Source organism: Propithecus coquereli, unplaced genomic scaffold (genome assembly GCF_000956105.1).
Source record: "Propithecus coquereli isolate 6110/MARCELLA unplaced genomic scaffold, Pcoq_1.0 Scaffold10, whole genome shotgun sequence".
Taxonomy (NCBI): domain Eukaryota; kingdom Metazoa; phylum Chordata; class Mammalia; order Primates; family Indriidae; genus Propithecus; species Propithecus coquereli.
This window is the reverse complement of record NW_012133858.1, coordinates 3,846,993-3,871,966: the sequence shown is the minus strand read 5'-3', so window position 1 is coordinate 3,871,966 and position 24,974 is coordinate 3,846,993. Positions and strand designations below refer to the sequence as shown.

General features: G+C 35.2%; 1 protein-coding gene across 1 annotated transcript in view; it reads left to right on the top strand.

The window, feature by feature from the left end:
- Positions 1-24,974, top strand: part of KPNA1 (karyopherin alpha 1 (importin alpha 5)) — a 57,009-nt gene that overhangs the window by 3,238 nt on the left and 28,797 nt on the right. The window contains exons 2-4 of the mRNA XM_012641522.1: positions 4,854-4,987; positions 20,121-20,228; positions 23,868-23,967. Of these exons, the coding sequence (XP_012496976.1) occupies positions 4,859-4,987; positions 20,121-20,228; positions 23,868-23,967 (337 nt within the window). The 5' untranslated portion in view covers positions 4,854-4,858. The remainder of the gene's footprint in view (positions 1-4,853; positions 4,988-20,120; positions 20,229-23,867; positions 23,968-24,974) is intronic.

Below are 24,974 nucleotides of genomic sequence, written 5' to 3'. Positions count from 1 at the left end.
CCAGGATGTGGATAACGGGGATAATCTCCTTCATATACCAAGAATTAATGCTGCCCTTCATATTCAAAGATAAGTCTGCTTACTCATTGTGATTGATTTTCCAGCATGAGGGAGGAGATGTGCTGAGTTGTCCAGAAGTCTCTGTACTTTGTGATCAGCAAGGCAGCTTGGGGTCAGAATGGGGGTTTGTAGCTAGGGAATAGAAAGAACTAACATCTGTTGATGGGTCAAGCTCTCCATCAGGTGCTTTCACTTAATTGTTCTTGCAAAACCACTCTGAGGATGTGGTTACATGTACAGGGTGATTGGGTAACTTGCCCTACTTCGTAGAGTAAGTAAATAGTGGAGCTGGGATTCAAATATAGGGCTATTTGTGCGGTGTTCACGTCAATCATTAAAGCTTGCTTTTATTAGTTCAGTCTCTTCGGTAGAACAAACTAGATGCAGTTTGTTTAACATCATGAAATACTACTCAAGATCTAATATACTAACACCTGAAAGATTATTGAAGTTCCATGTTTTAGCACCTTTGAAAATATATAATTTTTAAATTAGAATATTTAAGAAGCAGCCGTCCCCTGTCCCAGCCTCTGCACTTTAGAGGCTACAGTTTTCTTTATCTTAGCTGTTTCCTCTTGTGTTTGCTTTCATATTTATAAATATAGTAACTTGCTTTTATTACTATTCTTGATATAGCAATTTTAGACATTATTGGCTTTCCTCTATGTAAGATATTCCTTAGTGTTCCATACATATCTACCTCACCTACCACATGTACATACACTGCCTCTCCCATCCTCCAAATATAGTTATCACAGGTGTTTATTAAGTCAATATTCAGTGTTTACAATATTATAACTATGTAAATATTCACAGCTGAGCCATGTAGAGTACTATGATATCATTTCCTCTCAATTTTATTTTTTCCAGGAGTTACTGCTATTTTTTTTTTTTTTTTCATAGTTTCTCGAGACAGCTATCCTGGAACCCTCATCTCTCCACTTAATGCAATCTGTACTGATTACTTTTAGGCCTATTTCATAGCTGTTAGCCTGGGACTTCTCTTTACATCATCCTTAAAATTCTCTTTGCTCTTCTCCTGTACTGGATCCTCTGTTTCCTGTCCCATATTGTTTTTCTTGGTTTATGCATTTCCTTGGAGTGTATCCTCTGCTAGTTTCCTGAGAAAGGGTACATGGGAAGTAAAAACTTTCTGAGATCTTTAATGACTGAAAAAAAATCTTTATTCTGCCTTCACATTTGATCAATAATTTGGCTGGGTATAAAATTCCAGGCTGAAAATAATTTTTATTCAAAAGTTCAAAAGTTCTTTGTTTTCCTTCCAATGTTGCTGTTGAAGTGCAAAGCCAGCCTGACTCTTCATTTGTATGCAGTCTTCCCCTTTGACCCCCAATCTCTAGATACTTTTAGAATGTTTTTAACCCTTAAAATTCCATGATGATATGCCTAGGTATGGGTCTTTTTTTCATGTAAGGGCATTCTGTGGACCTTATAAGTTGGGAATTCATGTCCTTTAGTTTTGAGAAATTTATTATTTGGACATTAGGTAAAAAGGGTTTTAGAATTAATTATGCTTCTCAGTTCTTTTTTGAGAGAGAGTCTCACTCTGTTGCCCAGGCTAGAGTGCCGTGCATCAACCTAGCTCATAGCAACCTCAAACTCCTGGGCTCAAGCAATCCTGCCTCAGCCTCCCGAGTAGCTGGGACTACAGGCATGAGCCACCATGCCCGGCTAATTTTTTCTATATATATTTTTAGTTGTCCAGCTAATTTCTTTCTATTTTTTTTTTAGTAGAGACGGGATCTCGCTCTTGCTCAGGCTGGTCTCGAACTCCTGAACTCAAATGATCCTCCCACCTTGGCCTCCCAGAGTGCTAGGATTACAGGCGTGAGCCACCACGCCCTGCCTGCTTCTTAGTTCTTGACACTCATCACGTCATACAGGATCCTTTTTCTTAAATTTCTGAGCCCTGTTTCTGTTACCCCTAACTGTAGCATTGTGGTCGATACATTCCTTGAGTATATATGAATCATTGTGAAATATGTAGTGGGGGTGTGTATTTATCAGTAATTCCACTTTTGGAATGTACACAAAGGAAATAAAACCAGTAGTATGTGTAAGAATGTTGATTGCAGTGTGATTATTCTAATGAAAACTGTTAACAACCTAAAAAATGATCACAATACACTGAGAAATGAGAAAAACAGAACACTAACATAAAAAATCTCAGTGTTGCAAACAAAAACCCAACTTACATTATTTTTTATACTTTTAAAAAATATTTCATAGTTTAAGAAATCAGAATACAAAAGTTTTATGTGGAAGTTATCTTCCAAATTTTCTGTAATAAGCAATATACTAATTATATGATAAGAAAAACTTTCAAAATTTTCAAAATTTAAAGCTGAAAGTATATATTTACCACAATAAAACTTCCCAACCTATCTAAATTATTGAATTTCTATACTTTTGGCTAGAATTTTTTCAGCTCAAATGCTGTTATTTCATCAGAAGTTCTGATCTTTATGGTTTTTATGAAGGAGAAAATCTGTCTCTTACCTAATAGTTTAATGGGTTTTGCTTTGTGCTTGTTATATTTTTTAAAGACAAATATTTCCAAAAGATGACATAAAATTTTCCTTCATGGTGGAAAAAATTTAAAAATTTTTGCAATTTTTTAATTGCTAAAAATTACCTCTATCCAATTCATATTCATTACTGAATTTAATAAGCCCTGTAATTTATCTGTCTTGTATACAGTATAAGGGTTTTCAAATTTCAAATTAAGAATTAGTATATATAGGATATACTTTTTCTTTCAAATCATATTAACAATTCAAAGCCAGAGGTTTAATTTTAATCTTCAATACTGGGCATACAGTGGTCATTCAGATGCTGTGGAAAGAACGAACAGACTAGAAAGTAAAGAGTTTATATAAAGAAATAAAATGGTGAACATGGTAGAATACTAAAATTATAAGAAATATATTTTTTAAAAGAAATGAACAACAAAGAGCAACTAAGGAGAGAATCACAGATGATGTCAAAACCTTTTTAGAAGCTGTAAAACAAATGGTCAAATGCTATTTTACTAGCAAAATGGAAAACGCTGAAGCCTAAGCACTTGCAAAGGGATGAGTCAGTAAGAAAGCTGATTTACCCTGCCCATAAGCAAGAGGCTTCACAGACAGGAGATCCCACAGGTACTATCCCTTAAGGTAGAGTGAGGAATGGGGCTAAAAACTAGGTTAGTTGAAAGTCTACAAAACAGCAGTAGCACACCCAGATTTCCTCTTTCATTCTTCCTAGCCAGGGAACATCCTTCCCCAGTACCTTCAGATGGTGAGAGGATTACTCTGAAGAAACTGAACTAGAGACTCTAAAATGGGTGCTCCAGTGCAGGGGAGGGTGTAAGTGAAGTGCCATATTGAAAACAGGATTATATGAACACAATTAACAGTAAAAACCCCAGCTCCTTTTGTAAAATGAGTTCTCAAAATATGGCAGCCAAGTATATACTCTCCTGGCAAGAGACTGGAAGCTCTCCTCAGGGAAACTGACCAGCCCAAGAGAAAAGACTTGCGACCCCCAAAATGGCCACCGGCTACTCCACCCTCCAGTAAGCCCTCCTATAGGCTTCCGATTCAGTTTTCGACACTTCACTCTTAAATATGAATGGACAATCACAAGATTACCAGACGTGGTAAGAGCCTCTATTGAGAAAGACAGCAATGGAAACAAGGGAACTTGGAGGAAACAGCAATGAAAACAAAACAAGAAATAAAAAACTATTGGCTGGGCACGGTGGCTCACACCTGTAATCCTAGCACTCTGGGAGGCCAAGGCGGGCGGATTGTTTGAACTAGGGAGTTCGAGACCAGCCTGAGCAAGAGCGAGACCCCGTCTCTACTAAAAATAGAAAGAAATTAGCTGGACAGCTAAAAATATATAGAAAAAATTAGCTGGGGATGGTGGCGCATGCCTGTAGTCCCAGCTACTCGGGAGGCTGAGGCAGTAGGATCGCTTGAGCCCAGGAGTTTGAGATTGCTGTGAGCTAGGCTGACGCCACGGCACTCTAGCCCGGGCAGCAGAGCGAGACTCTGTCCCAAAAAAAAAAAAAAAGTTGTAATAGCAAAATGCTGGAGAAATTACAACCATCATATGCTGCTGATGGAATATAAAATGGTGCAGTCACTTTGGAAGAACAGTTGGGCAGCTCCTCAAGTGACTAAACATAGTGTTACCACATGACCCAGCAATTCCAGTCCTAGGTATAGACCCAAGAGAAATGAAAACATGTCTACACAAATATTCGACCACAGATATTCATAGAAGCATTATTCATAATAGCTGAAAGGTGGAAACAGCCTAAATGTCTATCAGCTGATGAATTGATAAATTGGAGTATGTACATACAATGGAATATTATTCAGCTATAAAAAGAAATGAAATACTGGTATGTGCTACAGGGTGGATGAACCTTGAAAACAATATGCTTAGTAAAAGAAACCAGTCACAAAAGATTGCATATTATACGATTCTGTTCATATGAAATGTCCAGAATAGGGATGATAGCTAAATAATGCAGGATTTCTTTTTTTTGAGATGATGAAGATGTCCTAAAACTCACTGTGGTGATGGTTGCATAAGCTGTGGATGTACTAAAAACTGTTGAATTGCACAGATTAATAAAACTATTAAAAATAAAGTAACCATTTCTGGTATCTCTTTGGGGTGAGTCTGGGCATGTATGTTTAAAAGGCTAAGCTCCTACAATAACAGAGCTTTTTACAGTAAACTCATCTCTTCTTTCCCCTCTTTTATTCTTGTAGAAATCATGACCACCCCAGGAAAAGAGAATTTTCGCCTGAAAAGTTACAAGAACAAATCTCTGAATCCTGATGAGATGCGCAGAAGGAGGGAGGAAGAAGGACTGCAGTTACGCAAGCAGAAAAGAGAAGAGCAGGTAAGTCCTTCACTTCTATTCATTTCTTTTAAAGAACTTAATGTTCCATTTTAAGCCTGAAACTGCCATCTTTTATTTTTAACAATGTTTTGTGTGTGTGTATGTGTGTGTGTGTATTCCCCCTCCCCCAGTATAAAATCAGCACTTTTTGAGAGTAGGGCAGAAGGGGGTACTGAAAAGTGAAATATAAGAATGGGGAAATCTTTTAGGTTCCCATTTTCTCAATATAACCACTGTTCAATATTTTGGCCTATTTTTTTTAGTGTATTTTATTTTTCTTAAGTTGCAACTTTCTTCCTTAAGATTTTTTACATGTTTGTTAATGAATTCCCAAATGATCAACAAAACATTGCTGTTCATTGTAAACTTAAATTTGGAAATTTATAAACATATACAATACAAAAATAAAGGATAATGAACCTTATAAACCAATCCTTTAGATTCAATAATTGTCAACAGTTTGCCACACTTGTTCATGTGTGTCTGTCTTTATCATTTAACATTTTAAAGCAAAATTTCAAAGAATGTGTCTTTTCATTCCCGAATAATTCTGTGTCATTCATAAGGATACTTAGGACATTGATATTTTTTTTTTTTAAATCATTTTTAATCTGAGAACATCTATAGGAGCACTTGAGACTTACTCTCACTTTACGTTCCTTTAAAAATGCTGAGGACAAATGGTTCATCACTTTTGGCAAAGAAATTTAAAGACGCAAGGCTTAGGTGGCTTTTTTTTTTTGTGCCAAGTAGAGACTTTTGAGCCTGAAGGAACATTATAAAAATTTTATAAAGCCAACTGAATGAGTCTAAACCCTTCATAACTGGCAAGTAGGTAATTGTAAATATTTTGCAGTTATAGTGAGATATTCTCAACACACACTCTTACTTTGTGAATCACTACACTAGGTAATCCGGTTAGGTGAAATCCAAGAGTACATTACAACCCCAGTATTTTATTTTTTAGGGCTGTAGATGTTTGGGTCACTTTATCTTTATCATCATTATTATTGGTAAGGATAGTTTATAATATTGTAATAGACTTTAAATTGAGTACAACAAATTAAATTATGAGTTCTTGAGATTCTGCTTTATCATGTTTGAAAGTGACCACTTAATCTAAAAGCATGAGTTTCTCGTGGTTTCTTGTCTCTTTATTCATTTCTGTGTCTTACTGGAAATGGATCCTTTTCTTTGGATGAGCTTTTATATTGGCTTCTATTTCTGGAGTAAATTTCCTTTTCTTTTATTCTCAGAAATCACAACAGCATTGTTAAATATTAGTATTCCCTATATAAAAATGAATACATGTATGTATGCATATAAATCCATGTATAGGTCCGAATATAACTACCTTTCTGGGGATTATATTTGGCATAAAGCCATTTGAAGATGTAGCAGTGGCATTCTGTCATTAACATGGTGTTCATTTTATTCTGTTTCGTCTTGGTGACTGCTGATTTTGTATAATAAACTTCATTGTAAAATTTATATAAAAAATAAATTTTTCATATTCAGGTACCTACCTGAAGCCAAATGCTTTGTATCCTCAGTATTTCAAGTGGCATGTATAGTCCCACATATATGATATTTGTAGTTGGAATTTTACCATCTTAATCGTATGAGATCTGAAATTGTGTAGGGCTTTAATAAGCTTCTGTAATATTACTCTGTTTAAAAATCTTACGTTTGTCATATGTGCCATCTTGTGTGGGGAGAACTGGTAGAACTAATCAGGCTTCCTTATATTACAGTTGTACTTGTTCTGTGCCTAGTTTGTAAAATAGTAAACATTAGGAAAATACAGATTCATTTAGGTACTGTTTATCTTTTCACAGTTGCTTTGTCATCTATCTGGAAAAGTCACTGGCTTATGCCAGCTGTACAGCTAGATTTGAGGGTAGTATAGGCGTTGTTGCTGCCAAGTCTGTAAAAGATATCTGCATCTTTTAGGGCCATCCTTTTAGTAGACTAGCATTTGATATGTTATTTAGGCAGCACTGTAGAAATGACCTCTGTCCAATTGTCAGTGACAGACTAAACTAAAGTTTATTTTTGGCAAAACAGTAAACTAGTTGGTGTTATTCTGAATGAGCTAGTACTTGTAATTTTTCATGTACAGGAAGATGAACACTTTACTGTTAAAATATTTTGAATTAAGTAGACCTTTCCTAACTCAATGTGAGAAGGTAACATAGTGTTGCTAAAAAGTTTGTAAAAATGATAGTGATGAAGAATGAAAGCCTGCTTGATATTGTTAGTCATAAGAAATATCTTCTGGAGTGACCAAATTTATGAACTTGTGGATAGCTAACATTTCCCATCAGTTAACTTGGCTGACAAGTCCAGGCAACCTATAGTCTATAAATAAGATAGCGTACAAATCATGAGTGTGTTGGCAGTTGTTTTTTCTTTTTGAAAACCTATTTTTATCCGAGTAATACATGCACAAAGTGGGAAAAGTTAAATAGTGATAAAATATTTGAAACTAAACCAGCAGTTTTCCTGGTTTTGTTCTCAAGTAAACCACTTTTAACTTTCTTCAACATTCAGTGTGGTTGATACTGGTGTATTTCTAAGTAAGATGTGTATTAATTACAATATATTTTTATTTAGCAATTTAAAATATCTATTGGTGTTCTGTTCTGGTAATTGAAGATTTGAGTTCTTCTACCACTCTTTTCCTTACACACATCCTCCTAGTATAGTTGCATTTCAGTATGTAAGCATTATTCATTGTTGAGCTAAGTAGTATACTGTGGTTACATTTCTTTCCTTTCTTGTACTTTATTTTTTCTGGAGTTAATTGTCTTTACTTTTCACCTGCTTGGCTTTCTTCAAATTTCTGGCTATCTTCTCAATCCCTCCTACAGCTCTTTAAAATTATTTTTTTTGTCTGATTTTCTATTTGGTAAACTCAGATAATTTATCAGTTCCATTTTTTCCCCCTAGGGAGATCTCCACACATCTTTTTTTTTGTCTTCTTGCTCCAATTAGTATTGCTTTTCCTGTGAGCTTGCTGTATAGCTGTAGCCTAGGACATCCTTTGCTAGGAATTTCTCATCTTTTTGGTAATGATCCTCCACTTCCTAATCCTATGTTTTCCTGTTTTTAGATTTACTCCCCCTTTTTTCAAAAGCCCATCCTTTAGTGGCTTTCTGAAAAAGGGCACGTGGGAGACACATTTTTTGAAACCTTGCATGGCTGAATGGCTGAGAATGCCATTATTCTAAATTTGTACTTGATTGATAGTCTGGGATAGAAGTATATACTGGAAATTATTTCTCTGAGAATTTTGAAATTATTGTTTTCCTATATTATGGCTTCCATATACTACTAGGTTCTTTGTAACCTTATATACCCCCCCCCTCCCTTTTTTTAAGAAATGAGGTCTAGCTAAGTCACCCAGACTAGTCTTGAACTCCTGACCTCAAGGGATCTTCACACCTTGGCCTCCCGAAGTGCTGGGATTGCAGGTGTGAGCCACCACGCCTGGCTTTTTTTTTCCTTTTTGAAAGCTTTTAGGATGTTTATCCCTAGTTCTAAAATATTATATTGATGTGTTTTGGTATTTTTAAATTATTTATTTGTTGTGATAGGCTAAAGGAGGGCACTTTCAGTCTAGAGACTACATTCTTGGGAATTTTCCTGTGTTAATTAATTTGAGAAGCTCCTTCCCATCTCATATCGTGTAAGTCAAATGTTAGACTTGCGAAGCTGGTTTTCTTAATTTTTTTCTTTTTTCTTTTTCAAACCATATCCTTGTTTTTAGTCTACTTCCTTACTGCAGCCAGCCGTTATGCCTCATATGTTTTTGTGTGTGTGTGTGTGTGTGTGTGTGTGTGTGTATATATATATATATTCCTGAGCCTTAACCAGGGCTCTGCATGGTTTGTGTAGGCTTGCTTCTCAACAGTGTGTCCCCTCCATAGGCTCTTAGGCTCTCCTCCACTCTAACTCTATATATCATTTCTCAATGTACTTTCTATTGTTGTAGATATGGTTAGGGGTTACACGTGTCTTCTAATTTCTGTGATCATGAGTGTTTTTGTTTCTTGTCCGTCTTATCATTGTGGGGTGATATTCCGAGATTAAGGGGATAGGAACACCTGATTCTGCTTTTTAAAATCTGTATACCTCATTATATAAGGTAGATTATTATGATGATGAATTTATAATTGGCATGAAAATTTAGTGACTTTGGGAAGAAAGACTGTAAATATATATTTTAATTCTTTTGTGAATAAGATCAGGACAATTCTGTTATAGGATGATGTACTGACACTGATAGTTCATTCCATTTTATTATCAAGTAGTATTCTGTTGTATGGATAAACAATTGGTTTATTCATTCACTTGATGGGAATTTGGGTTATTTCCAGTTTTTGGTGATGAAAAATAAAATTATGAACACTAATGGAGAACTCTTTGTAAGGAGTTATATTTCCTTTTCTCTTGGTTAAATATCTAGAAGTGATATGGCTGGATTGTATAGTTGGTGTGTACTTAAGAAGCTGTCAGCTGTTTGCCAAAATGGGTTTTGTTATGTTACCTTCCCACTGGCAATGTATGAGAGTTTCAGTTGCTCCACATCCTTGTCAACACTTGATATGGTCATTCTTTTTCATTTTAGCTATGTAAGAGGTATGTAGCAATACTCCATGATGGTTTTAATTTGCATTTACCTAAGAAATTAAGATGTGAGCATCTTTTCTTATTTAAAAAACTTTATTTTGAATAGACAAATAATTGTATCTATGGGTACGATTGTATACTATTGGATACTATACAATTGGATACTATTGTATCTATGGGTGTGATGTTTTAATGCACATAAAGTTCAAATCAGGCTAATTGACATATCTATTACCTCACATATTTACCATTTCTTTGTTGTGACATTTAAAATCCACTCTTTTAGCAATTTTGACTTATACATTATTAACTATAGTTACCATGCTGTATGGTAGATCACTCATGGACATCAAAGTGCTTATTTGCTGTGTATCTACTTTAGTGAAGTCTGTTAACATTTTCCTCATTTTTTTATTGAGTCATTTATCTTCTAGATACAAATCCTTTGCAGGATATACGTTTTACGATATTTTCTTCTATTCAGTGGCTTGCCTTTTCATTTACAGAAGTGTTTTTTGAGAACAGATGTCTTTGATTTTGGAGTTCTATGTATCAGTTTTTTTCTTTCATGGATTGTGCTTTTGTGCATCATAACAAAGAATCTTTGCCAAATCCAAGGTCACTAAGATTCTCTCTTTTTTTTTAAGAAGTTGTATTGTTTTAGCTAGGGTAATCCATTTACATTTAATTTTTATTTATTATGTGAGGTATATGTTAAGGGATCATTTTTTGCATATGACTATCCAGTTCAGGTGCTATTTATCATTAAGATTATTTTCACCCATTAAATTGCCTTGGAAACATTTATAGTTGACCGTATCTGTATGAGTCTGTTTCTGGACCTCTACTACTTTGTTCTATTGTTCTATTTATCTGTCTTTAATATCACACTGTCTTTTGTTTTTTGGAGAGAGAGTGTTACTCTGTCACCTGGGCTAGAGTGCCGTGGCATCAGCCTAGATCACAGCAACCTCAAATTCCTGGGCTCAAGTGATCCTCCTGCCTCAGCCTCCCAAGTAGCTGGGACTACAGGTGCACACCACCATGCCTGGCGAATTTTTTCTATTTTTAGTAGAGATGGGGTCCTTTAAATTCTCTCAGCAATTTGTATGAATAGTTTTAGTGTATAGGTCTTGCACATCTTTTGTCAGATTTTTCCCTCAGTATTATTTTGATGCAATTATACATGATATCTTCTGAATTTCATTTTTCAGTTCATTGTTAATATATAGAAACATAGTTTATTTTTGTATATTGATCTCCTAAAGCTTGCTGAGCTCACTTATTGTAGTCGCTTTTTTGTAGATTCCGTTGGATTTTCTATATAGGTAATCGTGTCACCTACAGGTAAAAACAATTTTCCTTGCTCCTTTGTGATCTGGATGCCTTCTTAACTTGCCTGATTGCATTCCTGCAGTGTAATGCTGGATAAAAATAATGAAAGCAGACCTACCTGTTTTATTCCTGACCTTAGGCAAAAAGTAATGAGTCTTTAATTATCTACGAAGTTACAGGTTTTTCATATACAGCCATGCACTGCGTGATGGTGGTCCCATAAGATTATAATATTGTATTTTTATTGTATCTTTTCTATGTTTAGATATGCAAATTTTTATCATTGTGTTAAAATTGCCTAAGTGTTCAGTACAGTCACATGCAGTTCAAGTTTGTAGTCTAGGAGCAAGAGGCTGTACCTCATAGCCTAGTTGTGTAGTAGGCCATTCCATATAGGCTTGTGTAAGTATAATATGTTATGTTCACACAGTTATGAAATTGCCCAATGATGCATTTCTCAGACTGTGTTGTTGAGTGATGCATGCCTATATTCCTTTTATGAGCTCAAGGAAGTTCTATTCTGTTCCTAGTTAAATAGGCATGTAAATATTTAGTATTCTTATGTCTTCTTGATTAATTAATGGCTTGATCAGCAAGAAATTGCTTTCTTTATTTCTGATAATATTTCTTTGAAATCAACTTGCCTAATATTATAGTTACTCCGGCTTTCTGTTAACCAGCATTGGCATTGTGTATCTTTTCCCACTTTTTTACTTTTAACATATGTGTGTTTACATGTGAATTGTGTTTCTTACTGGCAGCATAATAATTTGTTAGGTATATGTATATTTTTTAGTGCTTGCTTCAGGGCTTATCCTATGTATCTTTAACTTATTACAGTATACTTTCAACTAATATTATACCACATCATGTTTGATGGTTTTTACTTCTAAGTATGTGTTATTGAACCCCCACTGATATTACTTTTACTTTAAATTGTCCATTATCTCTTTAAAACAGCTTCATTAGGATATAATTCACATACTGTACAATTCACCCATTTGAAATGTACAATTGAGTGATTTTTAGTATATTCACAGTTATAAAACTATCACCACAACCAATTTTTGAACATTTTGGTCACTGCTAAAAAAACCCCTGATGCCTATTAGTAGTCACTCTTCATTCCCTCTGCTCCTCTCTTAACAACTCCCAACCCTCATCTACTTTCTGTCTCTATAGATTTGCCTATTCTGAACATTTAATATAAATGAAATGATAATATATGTGGCCTTCTGTGATTGGCTTCCTTCCCTTAGCAGAATGTTTTCAAGATTCATCCATATTCGCATGTGTCAGTACTTATTCCCTTTTCCTACCTAATAATATTCCATTGTGCACATATACCATTTTTTGTTTATTCATTCAGTTGGTGGACATTTGAATTGTTTTTACTTTTTTCCTATTTTGAATAATGCTGCTATGAACATTTGTGTACAGGTTTTACTGTAGATGTACATTTTTATTTCTCTTGAGTTTATACCCAAGAGAAATATATTAAGAGTGGACTTACTGGGTCATGTGGTTACTCTGCCTGTAATATTTAGAGGAACTGACAACCTGTTTTCTACAAAGGCTGTACCATTTACATTCCTATTAGCAATGTATGAGGGTTTCAGTTTATCCACATTCTTGCTATTGCTTGTTATTATCTGCCTTTTTGATTATAGTTAGCCTTTTGGATGTTAAGTGGTCAACTATCTTTTGAAGACTTTTTTTAATGAGGAAAGTTTTTAAAATATTTTACCACTTTAATCACATCTAGTGGTTTTCATTCCTTTTTGTAGATCTATATTTCGTCTGGTATCATTTTTCCTCTATCTGAAGAACATCCTTTAACATTTTCTTACAGAGCCAGTCTTTTGGTGATGCATTCATTCAGTTTTTGTATGTTTGAAAAAAGTATTTCACTCTTTTTATTATTAGAATTTATTTTTTAAGCAGTTTTTGATTCACCTCAAAATTGAGCAGATGGTATAGAGATTTCCCATATACCCCCCTCTTCCCCCCACACATACATAGCCTCCCCCATTGTCAACATACTTATGGAATGGTACATTTGTTGTCATTAATGAACGTGCATTGACACATCATTATCATTTAAAGTCCATAGTTTATATTAGAGTTCATGCCTTGTGTTGTACATTCTATGGCTGCGGTCCCCAGTGCCCATACTGGTCTGTGGCCTGTTAGGGACTGGGCCACACAACTCGCCATCCCTGCCCAGGTCTGTGGAAAAATTGTCTTGGTCCATGAAACTGATCCCTGGTGCCAAAAAAGTCCTGTTCTATGGGTTTGAACAAATGTATTATGACACGTATCCACCATTATACTAATACACAGTAGTTTCCCTGCCCTAAAAATCTTCTCTGCTCCACCTATTCATTCTTCCTTTCCCCTAACCCCCAGCCACCACTGATCTTTTTACTGTCTCCATAGTTTTGCCTGTTCCAGAATGTCATATAATTAGAATCATACAGTATACATGTATGTGCCTTTTCAGATTGACCTCTTTCACTTGGTAATATGGATTCAAGTTTCCTCCATGTCTTTTCATGGCTTGATAGCTTATTTCTTTTTAATGCTGAATAAGAATCCATTGTCTAGATGTACCATAGTTTATCCATTTACCTACTGAGAGACTTCTTGGTTGCTTCCAAGTTTTGGCAGTTATGGATAGAGCTGCTGTATACATCTGTGGGCAGGTTTTTGTGTAGATGAACATTTTCAGTTCCTTTGGGTAAATACCAAGGAGTATGATTGCTGGATCTCATGGTAAGAGTATGTTTAATTTTGTTAACAAATCACTAAACTGTTTTCCAAAGTTTGCCTTTCCACTAATAATGAATGAGAGATCCTGTTGTTCCACAGCCTTGGCAGCAGTTGGTTTTATCAGTTGTACTGGATTTTGGCTATTTTGGTAGGTGTGTAGTGGTATCTTGTTCAGTTTGCATTTCCCTGATGGCATATAATGTGGAGTATCTCATCCTATGCTTGTTTACCATCTATATATCTTCTTTGGTGAGGTGTCTATTAGGTCTTTGGCTCATTTTAAACTGGGTTGTTTGTTTTCTTGTTAAGTTTTGAGTTCTTTGTATATTTTGGATACCAGCTTCTTATCAGATATTTTGCAAATATTTTCTCCCAGTCTTTGACTTTTTTGTTTTCATTCTCTTGATAGTATTTTTCACAGAGCAGACATTTTTAATTTTAATGAAGTCCAGCGTATCAGTTCTTTCATGGAACATGCCTTCGTTGTCATATCTGAAATATCATTGTCATCCCAAAATCATCTAGAGCTTCCCCTATGTTAGCTTCCTGAAGTTTTTTAGTTTTGCATTTTACATTTAGGTCTGTGATCCATTTTGGGTTAATTTTTGTGAAGGGTGTAAGGTTCGTGTCTAGATTTGTTTTTTTGTTTGTGTATGTGTATGTCCAGTTCCAGCCTCATGTTCTCCCATTGAGATTTTTTTTCCTTCTTCTTTTTCATATATATATGTTTTAATTGACAAATGTGTTTTAATACCTCTCCAGTTATTTCATTTTTTGACTTCTTTCATCAGAGTTTTATAGTTTTCCTTATAGAGCTCTTGTGTATATTTTGTTAGATTCATACCTGAGTATTCCATTTTTTAGAGTGCCGATGTAAATGATACTGTTTTTAATTTCAAATTCCACTTGTTCCTTGCTGGCATATAGGAAATTGATTGAATTTTGTGTATTAACCTTATATCATGCAACCTTGATATAGTTGCTTATTAGTTCCAGGAGGTTTTTTTTGTTGATACTTTTAAAATTTCCTATATGGACAGTTAGGTCATCTGAGAAAAAAGTTTCATTTCTTCTGTTCTCAACAGTATACTTTTTATTACCTTTTCTTATTACATTAGGAATTGCTGTACAGTGTTGATGAATAGGAGTGTTGATAGGGGATATCCTTGTGTTACTCCTTATCTTAGCAGGAAAGCTAGTTTCATACCATTTAAGTATGATGTTAGCTGTAGGCTTTTTGTAGATATTCTTTTTTTGGCGGGGGGTGGGGGACAGAGTCTCACTCTGTCGCCTGGGCTAGAGTGCCGTGGCGTCAGCCTAGCTCACAGCAACCTCAAACTCCTGGGCTCAGGCGATCCTCCTGCCTTGGCCTCCCGAGTAGCTGGGACTACAGGCATGCACCACCATGCCTGGCTAATTTTTTCTATATATTTTTTAGTTGTCCAGCTAATTTCCTTCTATTTTTAGTAGAGACGGGGTCTTGCTTTTGCTCAGGCTGGTCTTGAACTCCTGAGCTCAAACGATCCACCCGCCTTGGCCTCCCAGAGTGTTAGGATTACAGGTGTGAGCCACCGCTCCTAGCCGGCTTTTTGTAGATATTCTTTTATCAAGTTGAGGAATTTGTACTTAATCTTGGTTTACTGAGAGTTTTTATCATGAATAGGTGTTGGATTTTGTCATATGCTTTTTCCGTATCTATCGATATTATATGTGATTTTTCTTCTTTAGCCTGTTGATATGATGGATTATATTAATTGATTTTTAACTATTGAGCCAGTCTTGTATACCTGGGATAAATTGCACTTGATCATGGTGTATAATTCTTTTTATACATTGTTGGGTTTGATTTGCTAATATTTTGTTGATGATTCTGCATCTGTGTTCATAAGAGAGTGTGTAGTTTTCTTGTAATGTCTCTGGTTTTGATATTAGGCTGATGCTGGCCTTTATATTGATAGAACGAGTTAGGAATTATCTCCTCTCCTTCTGTCTTCTGTAGGAGATTGTAGAGAATTAGTATAATTTTTTCCTTAAAATGTTGAATATGATTCACCGGTGAACCCATCTATCTGGTCATGGTGTTTTTTGTTTTGGAAGGTTATTATTGGTCAATTTCTTTAGTATAGGCCTATTTAGAATGTTATGTGAGTTTTGATAGTTTTGTGTCTTTCAATGAAATGGTTCATTTTATCTAGGTTATCAAATCGGTGGCAATAGGGTTGTTCATAGTATTCTTTTGTTCATGGGATCTGTAGTGATTTCCCCTCTTTCATTTCTGATACTAGTGATTTGTATCCTTTGTCTTTTTATTAGTTTGCCTGGCTAGAGGCATATAGATTTTATTAATCTTTTCAAAGAACCAGCTTTTAGTTTCATTGATTTTTCTCTGTTGATTTTCTATTTTTAATTTCATTGATAGCAGCTCTCATTTTTGTTCTTTTTTCTTTGGATTTAATTTGCTCTTTTCCTAGTTTTCTGAGGTGATTGATTAGGTGATTTTAAATATTTTGTCTTTTCTATTTTATACATTCAATGCTATAAATTTCCCCCTAGGCACTACTTTTGCTTCATCCCACAGATTTTTGACAAGTTATGTGTTTTTATTTTCATTTAATTTAAAATATTTTAAAATTTCTCTTGTGATCACTTCTTTGACCCATGTGTTGGTCTTAGAGTTGTTATTTAATATCCATGTATTTGGGGATTTTTTTTTTTTTTAGCTACCTTTCTGTTACTGATTTAATTTCATGGTGGTCTGAGAGCAGACATTTTATGACTTCTGTGTTTTTAAATTTGTTAGGGTGCGTTTTATGGCCCAGAATGTGGTCTAACTTGCTGAATGTTCCATGAGATCTTAGAAATGTGTATTCTGCTGTTTTTGTATGAATTAGTCTATGGATATTCATTTTATCCAGTTGATTAATGATGTTGTATTCAATTATGTCCATACTGGTTTTCTTCCTGCTTGATCTGTTCATTTCTGATAGAGGGGTGTTGAATTCCAACTATAATAGTGAAATCATTTATTTCTTCTTGCAGTTCTATCAGTTTTTGCCTACATATTTTGACACTTTATTGTTAAGCTTACACCTGTTAAGGGTTATTATGTCTTGGAGAATTGATGTCTTTATCAGTATGCAGTGCACCTCTTTATCCCTGATAACTTTCCTTGCTTTGAAGTCTGCTCTGTCTGAAATTAATATAGCTACTCCCACTTTGATTAGTGTTAATATGGCGTATCTTTCTCCGTCCATTTACTTTTATTAATAATCTATGTGTCTTTATATTTAAAGTGGGTTTCTTTTTTTTTTTTTTTTTTTTTTTTGAGACACAGTCTCACTGTGTTGCCCGGGCTAGAGTGCTGTGGCGTCATCCTAGCTCACAGCAACCTCAAACTCTTGGGCTCAAGCGATCCTTCTGCCTCAGCCTCCCGAGTAGCTGAGACTACAGGCATGCGCCACCATGCCCGGCTAATTTTTTCTATGTATTCTTTTAGTTGCCCAATTAATTTCTTTCTATTTTTAGTAGAGACAGGGTCTCGCTCTTGCTCAGGGTGGTTTCGAACTCCTGAGCTCAAACAATCCGCCCGCCTCTACCTCCCAGAGAGCTAGGATTACAGGTGTGAGCCACCGCACCCGGCCTAAAGTGGACTTCTTGTATGCAATATATAGTTGGGTCTTGTTTTTTGATCCACTCCCACAATCTCTGTCTTTTAATTGGTGCACTGAGACTATTGACATTCTGAGTGATTGTAGATATAGTTGGATTAGTACTTAACGTATATTTTTACTGATTTCTATTTGTTAACCTTGTTTTTCGTTCCAAGTTTTGTCTTCCACTGTTTTTCTGCCTTTGTGGTTTTAATTGAGCATTTTATATGATTTACATTTTCTCTCCTTTCTTAGCATATGCATTGTGTACTTATTTTTTTTACTTTGTTTAGTGTGCACTCTGGAGTTTCCAGTGTACATTTACAGTGAATACAAGTCCACTTCCAAATAACTCTATACATTTACACTGGTAGTGTGAGTACCCTATAGTAAGATACTCCTATTCTCCCTTCCATCCCTGGTATCGTTGCTATTGTTTATTTCACTTATACAGAAACGTGATCATGCATATATACACATAAGCATACATAATCAAATGTATTCTTGTTATTATTTTAAATAAAGTATTAACTGTTAGGTCAATTAATAATAAGAAAAATAAAAGTTTTAATTTTACCTTCACTTATTCATTCTCTGATATTCTTCCTTTATGTAGATCCAAGTTTCTGACCTATACCATTTTCTTTCTTGCTAAAGGACTTCTAACATTTCTTGCAAAGCAGTTCTACTGGCAGTAGTTTTTGCTTTTCTGAGAAGGTCTTTATTTCTTCTTCACTTTTGAAGGATAATTTCACAAGATACAGAATTGTAGGTTGGTGTTTTTTTTTCTCTGAACACTTTAAATATTTGACTTCACTTTCTTCTGGCTTGTGTGGTTTCTGAGGAGAAGTTGGATATAATTCTTAACTTTGCTCCTATATAGGTACAGGGTTTTTCTCTCTTTTAGGAGTTTTTTTCTTTATCTTTGATTTTCTGTTGTTTGAAAATGATATCCCTAAGTGTAGTGGGGTTGTGTGTGTGTGTGTGTGTGTGTGTGTGTGTGTGTTTTGTTGTTTGTTTAGTTTTTTTGGTTTTTCAATTTATCCTGCTTGGTGTTCTCTGGGCTTCCTGGATCTTTGGTTTGGTGTCTGACATTAATTTGAGGAAATTCTAATTCATTATTGTATAAAATGTTTCTTTTGTTTTTTCTTCTGTTCTCCTTCTGGTAATCCCATTACGTGTTTGTTATATCATTTGTAGCTGTCCCACAGTTCTTGGATATTCTGTTCTATTTTTTTTCAGTACTTTTTCTGTTTTCTTTTCAGTTTTGGAGGTTTCCAATGAGATATCCTCAAGCTCAGAGATCTTTTACTTAGTTGTGTCTATTTTACTAATAAGCCCATCAAAGGCATTCATTTCTGTTACAGTGGTTTTGATCCGTTGCATTTCTTTTTGATTCTTTCTTAGAATTTCCATCTCTCTCCTTACATTGTCTGTCTGTTCCTTTATGCTGTCTACTTTATCCATTAAAGCCCTTAGCATATTAATTGTAGTTTTAAATTATTGGTCTGGTAATTCCAACATCCCTGCCATATCCGAATCTGGTTCTGATGCTTGCTGTGTCACTTTAAACTGTGTTTTTTATCTTTTAATATGCCTTGTAATTTTTTCTCGATAGCTGCAAATGATGTATTGGGTAAAATAAACTGTTTATAAATAGGCCTTTGGTAGTTGATTATAGTATTAAGATAATGCTGGCCTCAGAAGGAGTTAGGAAGTACTCCCTCTGCTTCTGTCTTCTGGTAAAATGTGATTATGTGCTGATCAGTACTAACTTAAGACTCAAAGGAAACCTTCTGTAGGGTTTGGCATTTTTTTCTGTGTTATTCTCTGCCTTGTGGATTTTAGGTGTCTTGGACTCCTGTTCTGAACTCTGTTACCTCAGTTCAAGGAGTCTAAGCTCTGTTTGGGTTTACCTTCTCTGCACTGCAGCCTGGAAACTCCTTTTAGGCAATAATCTGAGGCAATCATGGGGCTTATTTTGTTTTTATTCTTTCCGAGGGATCATTGCCCTGTGCTTCCTGTTGTCCAGTGGCTGAAGAACATTATTTTATGTAATTTTGTCTGCTTTTTAGTTGTTTAGGATGGGGGAGGATAAGTTACTGTTAGTCCATCATGGCTTGATGAATAAGTTTACTGCCCAGGCCTCTTAAGGTTATAATGGAAATCACCTTAGTTGGCTGACTTTGCGGGGAACTAGTCTCCGTTGCCTACACAAATTAACGGATGCTTTAAAGGTACTGTTCAAGCAGTTGTCATTTGTCACTGGTTGCTGGGCAGATTGGGAAGGTCAGAAGCCTCATACCACTATCTTTGAAGCTTAGGAGGGAAGTATTAAGTCATTTGGGTGTAGACTTATTTTCCCTGATGTATTATAAAGACCATCCTGTCACATACTTCATGTAATAACGGGATGGGGAAATGGCCAAGTTTGCCTCAGCCTCTTTTTCCAACTTTACCTTTTTTATGGCATGTACTGTCAGGCCTTTCTTAGTAAGTACTACCTTGTCAAGTATGGGTATAGTATATTGTGATAGTTAATTATATTCAATTATAAGATTATGGAGAAATCTGAAATAGTTCCTCATCAGGAAGGGCTGGAGGCAGTACAAGATTTAGAATTTTGCAAATGATTTTCAAAGAGCTCCATCCCTATTGCCTTTTTAAATGGGGGGCCTAGTGTTTGCATGTTGAACTCCCTTGTGTTAGAATTACATTACTAACGGTTTTTTATATTTCAGTTATTCAAGCGGAGAAATGTTGCTACAGCAGAAGAAGAAACAGAAGAAGAAGTTATGTCAGATGGAGGCTTTCATGAGGCCCAGATTAATAACATGGAGATGGCACCAGTAAGTAAGATAATGAACTGTCTTAGTGTTTTTGTGATGAAGATATGAGATATGGATCTTCTTTTGAATTAAAAAAAAAGTTTAGATGGCTATAAAAAGTACTTGGCATTTTATTTTTTAACAAAAGCCACATACTTAATCTTATGGTTCATTAAATGTTTATTATATTTTGGATAATTTTCTGTTAAAATTGACTAAATTATAAAAGTTAATTCAGCTATCAAAACTTATGAAAGTCATTATAAAATTATTCCTTAAAAGTTGAATAATAGGCCGGGCGCAGTGGCTCACGCCTGTAATCCTAGCTCTCTGGGAGGCCGAGGCAGGCAGATTGTTTGAGCTCAGGAGTTCGAAACCAGCCTGAGCAAGAGCGAAACCCCGTCTCTACTAAAATTAGAAAGAAATTAATTGGACAACTAAAAATATATAGAAAAAATTAGCCAGGCATGGTGGCGCATGCCTGTAGTCCCAGCTACTCGGGAGGCTGAGACAGGAGGATCGCTTGAGCCCAGGAGTTTGAGGTTGCTGTGAGCTAGGATGATGCCACGGCACTCTACCCCGGGCAACACAGTGAGACTCTGTAAAAAAAAAAAAAAAAAAAGTTGAATAATAAGAGATACTGTAAATTAAATCACAATTTATTACTCATTTCATTGACAAAATTGACATTTATATGATTTAAAAAATTAGTTCCACATCAGAACTGTTGGAATTTTCTGTTGTAAAATCATTTTGTAACTTTAAGTTACAAAAGAAATAAAAATTATGCTTTATTTATGTGGATCAGACCTGTCTAGGTTTTCAGTGTATTATAATTAATTTTGTAATTTTTAAATAGATCGTATATTTGTATATGCATGATTTTTTAAAAAAGAAAAATATGTATCTTTCTCTACCTCAGTAATCCTGTATTTTTCCCCACTGGCAACCACCATTATTTGATTCTTATTTATTCTTTTTGAGAGCTTTTTGTGTGTTAAAGAAAATAAGTGTTCTCCTTTTTTTTTTTATAGATGGTGACATATTATACATGGTATTTTATAGTTTTTTTTTATTTATTTCACTGCATAGATCTCAGTTTATATGAAACAGCTTTCTTTGGGAGTTAGGAGGGGAGTATAATTTCCTTTGGAATTGATATAGACATTATTGCCAAAGCTAGCATTTTGTGATAAATTCTTCTAGTCCTTTAAGAAAGTCAATCTTTCCAATTTTTTTAAAAGTGGTGTTACATGAATATAAAGTATTTTATGGATTGTATTAATATTAGTCAGGGTTCTCCAGAGAAACAGAACCAGTGAGAGAGAGACAGATATTTATTTTAAGGAAGTGGCCCCACATGATTGGTAGCTGGCAAGTCTGAAATTGTAGGGCAGCACAAGCTTGCAGGCTATAAAGTTAGTAAGAGTTGATATTGCAGTCTTGAGGCTCAATTTCTTTTTCTTCAGGAAACCTCAGTCTCTGCCTTTAAGGCCTTCAACTGATTGGATGTGGCCAACGTACATTATGAGGACAGTCTATTTAATTCAAGTGTACTGATTTGAATGTTAATCAAGTCTAAAAAATATCTTCACAGCAACATCTAGACTAGTATTTGACCAAATAACTGGGTTCTATAACCTAGTCTAGTTGACACATAAAATTAACCATCAGAGTCTACTCCTTGTCAATTTGGTATCCATGCACATTTCCTTACATGATATTTAGTCTCAAATAAAGACAACAAAATCGTACCTTTACCTAAGATGATACAACTTTCTTTTTTGCAGCTGAAAATGTGCAGATGGTCCTTGACTTATGATGGTTTGATTTAGGATTTTTCGACTTTACAGTGGTACAAAAGTGATACGCATTCAGTAGAGACCATACTTGGAGTACCCATACAACCATTTTGTTTTTCATTTTCAGTGCAGTATTCAATAAATGACATGAGATATTCAACATTATATTATAAAATGGCTTTATGTTAGATTATTTGTTCAACTGTAGGCTAATGTAATTGTTCTGATCATGTTTAAGGTAGGCTAGGCTAAGGTATGATGTTTGGTAGGTTAGTTGTATTAAATGCATTTTCAACTTATGGGTTTATTGGCATGTAACCTCATTTTAAGTTGAGGAGCATCTGTACACTTTCCCCAGAAGAGGTTGCAAAATCTTTGGGTGATGTCCATTCCTCCTCTTGATAGCCTGTGACTTAAATACTATGATGTAAAGGTAACAGTACTTAAAATAGTATAATGTCAAGTCATGACAGCTTGTTAAAAAGGATGAGAGAGGGAAGAAAAAGATATTTATTTTATATATATGAATGTGTATGTATGTATATATATGCAAGCATATTCATAACAAATCATACAGGGACCTTTGTTTGAACTTTGAATAGTTACTTTCCTGACTCTTGAGCAGAATGCTTCATATTGCCCATAGGAATTCTTTTTTTTTTTTTTTTTTTTTGAGGCAGTCTCACTCTCGCCTGGGCTAGAGTGTTGTGGCGTCAGCCTAGCTCACAGCAACCTCAAACTCCTGGGCTCAGGCGATCCTCCTGCCTCGGCCTCCCGAGTAGCTGGGACACAGGCATGCACCACCATGCCTGGCTATTTTTTTCTATGTATTTTTAGTTGTCCAGCTAATTCCTTTCTATTTTTTTTAGTAGAGACAGGGGTCTCGCTCTTGCTGAGGCTGGTCTGGAACTCCTGACCTCGAGCGATCCTTCTGTCTCAGCCTCCCAGTGTGCTAGGATTACAGGCATGAGCCACTGCACCTGGCCGCTCCCCCATGGGAATTCCTAAGTGTTAGGTATTACTTACCAGTTATCCAGCATTTACAGCTCAGTGAACTTTCCTCACAATTCATTTCGTTGATTGTAACCCTTCATGAAATAAGAACTTTGTTACATTCTGGCAAATGATCCTGAGAAGAAAGTTAACTACTAATACTGGGGATAGGTTGTAGTGGGAAACTGAAAAGTTTTGTAAAGTAAGAAAATAAAAATTTTAGATCAGAGTCAGGTGTTGAATTTGGCAGTGGCTAGAATCTGCTTTATATAAGACCACTCTATATTCATTAAATAAATATTTGTTGAGTATCTCCTGTATGTCAGCTGTCAGTAGTAGAGTGGTAAGATAGACGGGTCTTTGGCTTTCAGGGAGATCACAGTATACTGGGGGAACCCAGGCAATAAACAAATAATGCAGAAATATATCTGGTAGTGTGATAAGGGCTGGGCACAGGATTAAAGTAGGGTGATATAGTAGAGAGAGAGTGACTGCTTTAGGTTTGAGGTCATAAAAAGCTTTCTTTTAGAATTTAACATTTAATCTGGATAACAAAGAACAGCCACCCATGTAATGAGCGAGAAGAGGAAGAAAAATAAGCCCCTTGTCTTATTGTTACTACTAAGATTACTTTCTCACTATTGTGAGCTTTTTAATGATAGGCAAAGAATTTGGCTTCATTACATTATATTACATTACATGTAATTATCTTATACATTTTTACATGTAAATTTTGTCCTACCTTTCTGTAACTTCTGGAGAAGTATGATTAACTTAATAACTTAGACATAATATCTGTTATCTTTGTTTACCTTTGGATTAAGGTCAATGTTTTATTATATTTGCTTTTTGTTTGTGATCCCAGGGTGGTGTCATCACTTCTGACATGATTGAAATGATATTTTCTAATAGCCCCGAGCAACAGCTTTCAGCAACACAGAAATTCAGGAAACTGCTTTCAAAAGGTGAGCTATGAATATATTGAGTATATTTTTTCATCTATCTACAAAATATTACTTTCTCATAATCACACCACAATTTGTTTTGGAGTATGATTATCAATCAAAGAATAAAAAGAAATATACAGACATATGTGTAATTGTGAACCATGCCTAACTTTTAAATTTCCTTATTTGTGGAATCTTCGCAGGACCAGAAAACAGCATTACTTTCATTTTTGAGCTGTCTTATAAAAGACCTTATAGTGAATAGTAGTCAAAATCTTATGTTAATTCAGATTGAGAAATTTCACTCTTTTTATATAACAGCTTTTAAGCTATCACTTGAAAGAGCAATAATTATTGATTTTAATGTTAGCAGTTTATCACTAAAAGTGTGAATTTATTGGTGGGCAGGCTAACTACCTTTTTTGTTATAATTAGTATGGAATGGTATCTGATACTTGCTGTCACCTTGGGCAAGTAAAAAGAATCCTGAAGTCTTTCTCCACTCATGGAGACTGACGTGTTCTTCTCTCTGGAACGTATTATTAAAAAAAAAAAAATCCTGAACCATATTAAAATGTTGATAGTCATTAGCGACTCTAAACAACCACTATATTAAAAGACATTAATATATCCCTTAAAGTTAAGTGGAATACAAACCTACCATCATAACAAAAAAAAAATTGTCTTTAGCATGAAAACTTGTTAAATATTTGAAGGAAGGTATACCTTCCTACTCCTCTTAAAAAAGTCTTAATTCTTTTCAGTATGCTGAGCCCAGTGGTTTTCTCACAGAAAACGTATTTTTTTTTTAAAGGCCTTTCACTACTTTACTACTTTCTTGCATATATTCTAGCTTGCCTACATCCCTCTTAAAAATGTCATAACTAGAATACAGTATTCTAGATACGTTCTTGTTACTGTAGCGTATGGTGAGAGATCACATTCCTGGTCTTAAGACTGTATTCCAGGGCCGGGCGCGGTGGCTCACGCCTGTAATCCTAGCACTCTGGGAGGCCGAGGCGGGC